Source organism: Calonectris borealis, chromosome 7 (assembly GCF_964195595.1).
Source record: "Calonectris borealis chromosome 7, bCalBor7.hap1.2, whole genome shotgun sequence".
In the NCBI taxonomy this organism is placed as follows: domain Eukaryota; kingdom Metazoa; phylum Chordata; class Aves; order Procellariiformes; family Procellariidae; genus Calonectris; species Calonectris borealis.
Window position 1 is genome coordinate 25,459,783 of NC_134318.1, and position 10,024 is coordinate 25,469,806.

The 10,024-nt window shown below is 44.8% G+C and overlaps 1 protein-coding gene across 2 annotated transcripts; it reads right to left on the reverse strand.

Annotated features, from left to right (window-relative positions):
• Nucleotides 1-253: 253 nt before the first annotated feature.
• PPP1R3C (protein phosphatase 1 regulatory subunit 3C) lies at nucleotides 254-4,541 on the reverse strand. 2 transcript variants are annotated; one of them, XM_075154688.1, is made up of 3 exons: nucleotides 4,458-4,494; nucleotides 3,696-3,898; nucleotides 254-2,818 (listed from the first exon to the last, which is right to left on the reverse strand). In XM_075154688.1, exons 2-3 carry the CDS (start codon nucleotides 3,713-3,715, stop codon nucleotides 1,873-1,875), a joined length of 966 nt encoding a protein of 321 aa, XP_075010789.1. In that variant the 5' UTR covers nucleotides 3,716-3,898; nucleotides 4,458-4,494; the 3' UTR covers nucleotides 254-1,872. The 2 variants fall into 2 exon arrangements, with proteins under 2 accessions (XP_075010789.1, XP_075010790.1); XM_075154689.1 differs by lacking the exon at nucleotides 3,696-3,898 and having other exon boundaries at nucleotides 4,458-4,541.
• Nucleotides 4,542-10,024: the final 5,483 nt, after the last annotated feature.

Genomic DNA, 10,024 nt, shown 5'->3' on the forward strand with positions numbered 1-10,024 from the left:
GGTGAGATACAGGGATTTTTTTTTAAATGACACAACTCATAAGGTGAATACTTTTGAGGATCTCTCATTTAGTGAAGAGCTTGGATTTCATCTTCCAGGTAATGCCAGCTGCTGACCTGAGATACCATACCATGGCCAGCTTTAGCAACATCCCATGAGACAGAAAGAACTGGTTGTACCTTATGTCACAAACTGAAGTTGTTTAAAGAAGTTGAGAAAATAGACAGATTGAGCTGCCACAGTAAGAACCAGGTGTATCAAAATACAATTTATTCTTAAAATGGCTAGTTTACACATAACAGCAAGGGTTACATAGGGAAAAAGTGCAATTAGTGGGAGAGGCTTATTTCACCTTAGTATTTATCGTCTCGCTGCATTGCAAGTAGCTTCAGACTCAGGATATTATACTTCTTAGCAATGGGCAAAAATGTGATTTATATTTTGATGTTAACACCATTTCTGTACAGCTAAAAGGCATGCCAGTATTCACACCTGCTGAGTATGTATTGGACAATTTCTCGCACAAGTCTTGCATGAAACACAGATCACTTTTACAGTTTGACAGCTCAGAAAGCTAAATTATAAGCATACAGATACAAAATATACATTAGTTTACTGAAGTCTAAAAAAAAAACTTCAAAAAATGAGGTACAATAAAACAGAGCAGTTTTCTATTTATGTGCAAGCCTATATTCAGTCTAGAAAAAACTAGTAGCAACCCTGCTCTTTTAAAGAAATCAGCTTTCACAAAGTGCAGCTAATTCAGTGTCTTCAATATGAAGGACCTTGCCTATGTTACACGCTTGTGAAAAGTCATCACTGACTTTGCAATAGGAAGCAGGATACTTGACCTCAGATGCTGTAAGATTGGATCAGGTGATGAGTCAAATCATCTAATGCTGGTACAGACTAGGAAGTTTACAAATCACTTTGTCTGTCACCTAACACTATTTTTGGCATGTAGGGTGGTTTTAAAATTTTTTTAAAAGGCACATTTTAATTTTAACATTAGAAGGTAACCATCTGCCTGCTAAGTGAGTAGGATGATGAAGTCCTCAGATTTGTTCTCAATTCCAAGACATTTATTATTCATAAAGCTAACGAGGACAGACATGTCTTCCCAAAGCAGCGGTCACTTCCACCACTCACTTTGCATCATTTTCTGTATTCTCCTTTTTATCTCATAGAACTTTCTCTGGGATTTAAAAGACCAGCTTTGGAAAGAAGAAATTAGAACATTGTATGTCTCCAAGTTATATACACATCCTACCTCTTCTCCTTTTCCCACTTTTTCATTATCCTCTTCAAGTTTCTTAACCTGTATTGCAGCCACAAATCCTAGCCACGCGTTCCTACCTGCCTCTGCTACCAGCACCTTAGAGGGTCATAGCAAGCCTCCTACCTGACAGCATCACCTCATCTCCACTGCACTCCCAGTAGTTGCAAGGTGAATTGTGATGTTCTGTTCATGTAACATCCCTGTGCAGGCACACATACTCTCACACATGCAGTCACTACAGTTTGCTAAGACACCGTCGCCTTCCATATTTCCTCACAAGAGTCTCTCACCTAGTGACTCAGGAAAGTCTACAGCAGAAAGCAAGCAGCGTATACTTAAGATACGGGCATGCTATTTCTATAGTAGGTGGCACACGCATGGGTATTATCTTGGTTTTCTTTCTTTCCAAGGATAAGTTTTGGCTAAGAACTTCAGTAGCATAATATGGTTTAACAAGTCCCGCAGACCAGTGAATTTGGGTTTGTTCAGACAGCCAACCAAACCTGCCGGGTGGTTTTGTCACGTAGTATGTGAACCAGAAAACTAACGCTGTTCTGTTACCAAATGGAAGAATGCTTCCTCGCTAGTATTGATCACCAATATGGTGATGAATTTTCAATCTGACCCAAGCTCTGCCACTGGGGAAGGAGACCACCGGACAGCCTCGGACTGCCCAGTTGATCAGGCTCTCTCTCTTGTCCTCTTCTTGGAGTCTGAAGATCTACACAGTCTTTCTTGGCAGATGGTATCTGAACACCATCAGGCTTCCACTCTGCGTGGAGAATCTTGTAATTCTGACCCTCGTTATTGTCCCAGAAGGTATGTTCTCCACTTTGGTAAGAAATGCAAAACTCTATCTTCTCTTCAGAGGAAATGGCAGGAGGCAAGTCAATGGTAAATGAGAAGGTATCATTTTCAGAATCGCTGTAAACATTGTTCATGTATACACACTCAACGTCTGTGTAGGTCTTCCACGTATCAAAGGTAATTCGAACCTGAACCTTTTTTTCGAAGCTCATGTTTTTTACTTTCACAGTGCCCGACAGCACCTTCTCCTGCAGCGTGCAGTTCTCCAGGCAGACCACGTTCTTCTGCAGGCGGTTCCTGAAGTCCAGGTAGTCAGCTGAGGGCCGAGGGAAACCCAGAATCAAGTTTTTCTCCTCATGTAGCTTTAAGCCAGATGTTATGTTTTCAAGGCCTAAGAGGTCAAACTGAAGATCCCACCCAGGGTGCTCCTGGAACTCGGAGAAGGTGTGTATTGCCGTCAGGGACAGCCCCTTCGAGTCCGCAAACACAACTCGCTTCTTGGCTCGAGCTGCCGAGTGGTTCCAGTCACTCTTCTGAGCTTCGGAGTCACGTTTCACGTGAAGACACGGCCTGAGAGGTTTCAATCTGTTCACAAAGTTGTTTCTTTGACAGTCCTCAAGGGGGCTGAGAAAACTCTTCAGCGGTGGAGAATGGGCTAAGCAAATTCTCATGGCCACGTCCACGGGCATGATGGAGCTTGGCAGGGGTCTCGGGTCCAAGATCTGTATCATTCTGAAAGGAGCAGAAAGACAGGACGTTATTATTTGTTACATCAGGTAAGAAGCTTCTTAAGAATGCATATTTGCTTCATCCGCTGTCTTAATTATTCATGGCCTCGTCTTTGCATGGCTTTAAATAATGCAGCCTAAATTAAAATTGACAGTTGAAGCTAAGGAACTAGGGTGAGACTATTCAGTCATTTCTTGCTAATTCTGAACTCTTTCAATTCAAATGTAGTCTCGTTTGCTTTTTCCAAACCTCTGAAAAGTAGATTTTAGTGACAGCTAATTAAACACATTTCCTTGAAAATACAGAAAAAAACATTCTAGTAACCAGTAAAACAGTTACAGTGGAAGTCCTCATCCACTTTAGTTTCCCTTTTACAGACTCTGAGCCAGGTCTTAAAATTCCAGCAAGCTGGAATCTCTGAGCAGAGGCAGCACTGTATTAAGCAAGGCACCCATCCCATCACACCATCAAATGGGATGCTATATACTTTGATGCAGAACCATCACACTGTGGCTCTGAACAACCATGAGTGCATTTGTTAGGCACTCTGGTTTTGGTTAATTCAGATGAATAAAAATGCTAAGGCACCTTTGGAAATATTTTCTATGAGCTATTAACCCAGGTCTAGGTAACAGAGCTCTTTTGCTCTGTTAACGTTGACTGCTGAGTGAATAGGAGGGAAAAAAGAAAGGGGGGGGGGGAGGGAACACTTTTTTTCTTCCGCATCATCGTGCTTCAAGAACTGGCTTTCAAACATCTTTTTATAATCCCCAAAGTCCATGCCGAAAGCCTACTGCAAGTATTCGATAAGAATGCTACAGCTTTATTTGTAAAGATTTATTCATAACCCTTCCTCTCAGATGACGAAAATCACAATTACCGTGCAAGAACACGGCCCATTCAAAGCCAGTTAGCTTGAATATTTGTAAAAAGGGGCTTCAACTGCAGCACATCCCTTCTGAGAAGTCCAGTCCTTGCTGGAAATACGGATTTTTGTTGAGTCATGAGAAGCCAGAGCATTTGCTTTGTCACTTAAATAAATGGCTTTCTCCTTCCCAGGGTTCTCACTGGTATTCCAGAGCCCTGCCAAAAAAAGCAGAATCTGTGCTGGCCTCTTAATTCTTCCCTTTGCTTTTTTTTATTGTGGCAGTATTGCCATAATAAGTAGGACGAGGGGAATATCAGCATCACATTAATCAAGCTTTGCTTTGCTTTAATAGGAAAGGAACTGAGGCTTCAAAAATACTCTCTCTGCAACTTTCGTGACCAGCTTCTGGGGCAACTGCTCCTCAGCTTTTGCACTATCAAAAAAACAGAGGGGGAGGAAAAAAAAACCCAAAACAACCAACCAAAACCAACCAACACCGCAACCTGAAAAAGGCAGGCTGCTAGCAGAGGCAAAAATGAACTGCCAGCAAAAGGTTCAGCAGTATTAACAGGCACTACACAAGCCCAAGGACGCCCTTGCAGGACCTGTGAAACCGGAGGAGGGGAGGAGAGCAGTGCCAGCTTTGAGGCTTTATTCCCCCAAAGGCTGGAGCCCGAGGGCTGTTGTTTCCGCGCACCCAGAAAAAACACAGCAAAAGCGCGCGCGGGGGCAACGCGCGGAGCCGAGCGCAGTCTCGGGGCGGGCGGCGCTTACCTGCTGCAGTGCATGGGGCCGCTCCGCGCCGCGCCTCGCCGCGCCCGCGCCGCCGCCGCCTTTATGGGGCCCTTCCCGCGGCGGGCGGCCAAGGGGCGGCCCCGGCCCAGGCCCCGCGGGGGTGCGGCTCGGCCCGGCGCGGCGGGGCTGTGCGTGCCGGCGGCCCCTCGGCGGGGGGGCGGCTGCCGCCGCTTCACGTGTCCCGGCTGTGCGGCGGCGGCTGGCCGGGCTGCGGAGCGCCGTGTGCCGCCCCTCGCGCAGGGACACCCGCCGTTCCCTTTTTTTTCCCCTTCCCTTCCCTTCTTTTTTTCCCTTCCTTTTTTTTTTTCCCCTTCCCTTCCCTTCCTTTTTTTTTTTTCCCCCTTCCCTTCCTTTTTTTTTTCCCCCTTCCCTTCCCTTCCCTTCCTTTTTTTTTCCCCCTTCCCTTCCCTTCCCTTCCCTTCCTTTTTTTTTCCCCCTTCCCTTCCCTTCCCTTCCTTTTTTTTTTCCGTTCCCTTCCCTTCCTTTTTTTTTTCCTTTCCCTTCCCTTCCTTTTTTTTTTTTTCCCCTTCCCTTCTTTTTTTTTTTTCCCAAAGGCTCAATGTATTCCCTACTTATGGCCAAGGGCATTTACTCTTGGTATTTTCAGGGTTCTCATGTCTTACCGCAAGTGTTTCAAAGCGGTAGCCGAGCAGACCCCTCCCTTGCAGGAATCAGTCTCCCTGGGCCGGAGGGGAGCAGGGAGCTACAGCGCTGCAGGAGCCTGCCTTGGAACTGCCCCTTACCCTCTTGTCCTCCTTCGGAAAGGGAGGAGATGAGGCCTCAACAGAGCAGCTGGAAGGCAGGCAGGAGTTTCAGAGTGGGCTTGCTCAAACACCTGCCTTTTCAAGCAACCGGAAAGCAAACAGGGATTTGCTACATGGGATTTCTGTGTGAAGTGGATATTGTTTCACATGTCAAAGTAGGGCTGCTTCAAACCACTGCTAAAGGATGTGACCTAGTGGAACAAAAGTAATACCCAGTTGAAATTATAGACTGTCAGCTTCCTTGAAAATTGTAAGATAATGTTGCCAGGCCAGAAATCTACCATCCTGGAATATAATTGTCCTTGTCCTCAGTGAAAAAGTACTTTTGGACATTTAATTTGAATGGTGCTGATGGCTTTTCACCTCCCACACATGGTGATCTGTGCACTGCCTGAGGATGTAACAGGCCCTGCTGTAGTTCCCAAATTGTATCTATTACCTGTTTCTAGAGCAAAGGGACAAGAATCGGTAGAACGCAGCCTCCGCAGCGTTAGCCATAGCAATGCTGTCTTACTGCTTGTGTCCTGCCTCCCAGAAGACCCCATGCACAGGATCCACAAGGCTGACAAGCCCTTGCAGATACCGGAGGGGTGGACAGCCCAGGGATGGCAGCGTGCTGCAGGCTGTGAGTCGCCCAGAAAAGGTCCATCCCCAAGTTACTGCTCTTCAAAGACTATGCCCTGGCTGCTAACTGGCTCTGTGGGTCTTCTGTGGATTGACAGTTTCACTGTCACCTTCTTGCTGGCCCATCTACGCTTTCCTAAGGGCAACAGATGACTTGCAGTCACCCTATAAGATGTGACATGGAGTCTGTGAGCTGTAATTTTCTGAGTTCATTGTTTTTACCAGTAGATGAGACCATGCACAAATGAACAGCAGGAAGTCCTATATTCTACATGAAGGAAAGGGGGCTTACAGTGATGAACAGATGATACAGGATTTTTCTAGCTCATGCAAATTATTTTTCTGTTCTTGGTTTGTGAGAAAAAAAAAAAGAAAAGCTCCACTGCTATGTGTGAGAGTTTATTAGGAGATAGCGTGTGAGCATGGTGGGTGCTGACAAAGACACCTCCATTTTGGACTCAAGCTACATAGAAGCAGAGAGAAAAAACAGTCATGAGAGGGCTGGAGAGGGAAGACTTCTGCTGACTGACGCGCGGCACACGGATCAGTATGCTGCTTCTGTACGTATAATGACAGTATTCATAGGACAGTAAGACTTCAGTTTCTTAGCTTGGACCCTTGCTGACTGAAGTTCCTGCCTTTCGTGCCAGTACGGGACACTAAGTGTGACAGAGATGAAGCCTGAAGCACTATCTGGCAATGCAGACAAGGTTTTGGAAAGTACTGCTCTGTTCCCTGGCGCCAGTTACTCAGGACGACCTTCCCCGGTGCTCCGCTTCTGCAGTCACACCCTGCCGCTCACATCCCTCTCCTTCCCCCTCTCCATCTTTCTTACCTCTTGGCGACTGCCAGCTCCCTCTCAAAGGTAGATGATATATTCTCATTGTTTGCCTAGGGAAAGTGCTAGAAAACAGTACCTGTGCTCTGGAAGCCTTGCTAGTTGCAAGGTGTTTATTTCTCTTTAGGACGAGCTACAACTACTTCCAGCCCCAGCCGCCTGCCTGGCAGCAGTAAGCAGGGCCCAACATCCCCCGTGGGCACAAGGGAGGATTGGGCACATGGATGGCACTTACCAAATCTCCTCTATTTCCCCATTATAAAAAATGAGTGAATAACTCTGGAGAAGTTTTATGAGCCTGTGCTACTTGAATCTTTGTCCACGCAGCTTCCCCCGCAGCACCACTTAGCTGGGCTGCTGCATTATCGGGGAGCACGTGCAGCAGCTGCGGCTGCTATATCACACTACCTACGTGCAGGCATTAAATAAGACCTGGGAAATTATTTTATTCCATGCTTGAAGCCTGCGCAAAAGGAGTCACCACAAGGTTTTGCTACACACATTTCTGCTACTGTGTAGTAGCTCATTGCACTGTTTGCCACGATAAAACATTTTGTCCCTGTAGTGTTAAAGTATCCGTTTTGCCTGACTTAGAAAACATCATGACAGATTATTTAAGGTGATATGCTTAGCAAAAAAACAGTAGTGAGATACAGAGCCTTTCATGGGCAGATCATTGCCCGAGTCAGTAAATACGGACTGGATACAGCAACTTTGTGCCTACTTGGTAACCTGGAGCACGTTCATGGCCACCGACTGCTGTCCCAGTTTCCGCTTGCCAATACAAGCAGAGCGCGTTGTGCAGAGCCAGAGTATCTCTTTCCTCATCCGAGGAGATGTCTCTGCACCGAGGCAAACCGACGGGGTTATCTGAGGTAGCACACCAGTTTGCACTGTCAATGATGGTTCCCTAGCTGCGCTTTTTATAGAGGACTCAGGTTTCCAGTTATTTTGGTTCGGCAGCTCTCCTGTCATTGGCAGCTTGAAAATGTAGATTTGTCTGTCCATCTTACCTTTCAAATAGGGCTGCTAAAATGGGAGCACCAGCGGAAAAAAATCATTGTCTTACTGTGCATTTGACAGCACTTTGTGGCATATCAGCTTTCCTGACATTTGTAGGTGCACATAGAAGCGATGGCAGAAATATATATATAGGAAGAGGCAGGGCTGATTATAAAATCAACCTATATATAGGGGGTTGTACCTCCAACTGCTGTAACAAGTAAACCCAAATTGACCACCTAGACTAGTTCTTTGTCTTTTTCTGAAAACATTGCACTTTAAATGTAAGAAGTCTAATTGCAACAAGTTAGCTATAGTAAATATAGTTTTAGTATAGTCACCATACTTTTGGTAAACTTTAAATGTATGTTTTTTAAAATAGTTTGCGGCCTACATGGTCTGGAGGCAATGTAAGGCACAGGCTCACTTTGCAAGGAGTTGCTCTGTGACAAGCAGGAAACTGGGTTCACGCTGTTCCGTTCAAATACAAATATATGGTATTAGCTCCACAGTGAATGTGGAGGGCCCTCCAGGTCTTCTCCACCTGGCTGAGCTAACCAACGCTTTTCAATCCGCAGCCCTGAGAGCAGATAATGAGTGATTGTGCCTTTCTGTCAGCTATCGGGCAGCAATGGGTTGCTTTGGTCATTTGTTTGTTGGCTCTGGTCATTTTATGGCAGAGTAAAATGAAAGAGCTGCGTTTTTCAGTCTGCATTCTGAAATTGAGTAATTAAACAAGGTTTTTGTGGTTTACCCTGACTTTATTACTTTCAGGTTGCTGTGCTTCTCTGCTGTCCTCCCCCACAGCTCCAGGAGGGAAGAAAGGAGGTATGTTGCAGTTGAGGATATAGAAAGAGTTGAACAGCCTTTGGCATTTAATTGAAGCCTTTTGAAGCAAAGATAAGCCAGCATTTCCTCAGAGCAAATTTAAGTAACGACCACATTTATAGGAAAAAAACTCCGGACGGAAAAAAATGTAGATCTCCATTTCACTTGCGTAGTAATGCATCCCTTGAAAAATCATTGCTGTTTGCAGGGTGGGAGAGCAATGCTAGCTCAATGCAGTTATATCCCTGCAATTTAACAGGGAAGTTTTCAATTTGATTTTGGGCTTGAGACTAAAACCAATCTCTAGGCCAAAGGCAAAATATTGGGGTTACCAGAAAAAATCCACCTTCTTTTGGCTGGCACATATTTGGTTGCTGCAGTATCACTCAACATTTGTGAATGAAGCAGAGCTTTAATAAAAGAATAACTGTGATAGTAGACAGATGTGGCCCATTCGGTCAGGGGATAGTGCTGGCACACAAGGTTTACAACAGTCTTTCTTTTTTTTCCTTGAATTGAGCTCTTCTGTTCAATATTTGCTCTCTGCTACTGAGACTAATCTTTGTAAATGTGTATTATCTATGAAGTTGGGCAGCAGGTTTCTATGAATGTAGTAATTATTCAGGTACATAGCAAGGCTAGTGAAGTCCAAACTGAGTTGAGCCTGCGAGCCGTTGAAAATTTAAAATCAGTGATTTATCCGTTGAAATACAGTGAGCAGAAGTCTTATTTAGTCTTAACAGAAGGTTATTTTCTCTACTTGCTCCTTAGAGCCCTTTGGTGAACTTTGAAAACTCCTAATGGTTACAAATACATACCAAGGAAACTTGTCCTGGGAAACTCCGTTGCTGTTTTAGGGATTTCTTCAGCACTGGCACAGTCCGTATGAGGAATAAGTAAGTTTTTGATCTTTTTAGAATTTTTATTACCCTATTCCTCATGGTTCAACCAGAGCTAACATGCTCCAGCCTTTGGGATCTCCTCACCAAGAGCACACCAGTAACTTGTGACCACTTGTTAAGGACAAATCACAGAAAGTATGGAAAAAGGTATTCCAGTGTCCACAAAACTCCTCTTTAGCATGATGATAGTGCTATGCTTTCGGAGATCCGAGAGCATTTTTTGAGGATTGAGGATGAGGATGAAATTGAGGATGAAATTGCTGCTAAACCGTGTTTGTTTGGGATATGCTGCTTTTGGAATAAAATTTTAACTCTGAAAGAAAGAAGGTAAAAAATACAATGAAACATTTCAAAAAGACAAAATGACGTAAAGTTGGAGATAGGAATAGTAAGTTTTCAGAAATGTTTAACTTTTCCAGATATTTCATTACTAGACAATGTTTGAAACCTCAGACTTTGACAGGACAGTAAATCTGTTTCCTACCCAGCTGCAGCTTGCTTGTAGAAATGAGGCCTTTTCACAGATCTGCCCGGCCGAATACACCCATCCCCCAGAGAAAGGGGCAAGCGGCAGCCAAACTCACTGAG

What these genes read in the sequence shown, in the direction of transcription:
- PPP1R3C (XM_075154688.1), bottom strand. Translation starts at nt 3,715, where the DNA reads ATGGGCCGTGTTCTTGCACG. An exon ending in ATGGGCCGTGTTCTTGCACG is followed by an intron (nt 2,819 to 3,695) that starts GTAATTGTGATT and finishes TGCTCCTTTCAG; the next exon opens with AATGATACAGATCTTGGACC.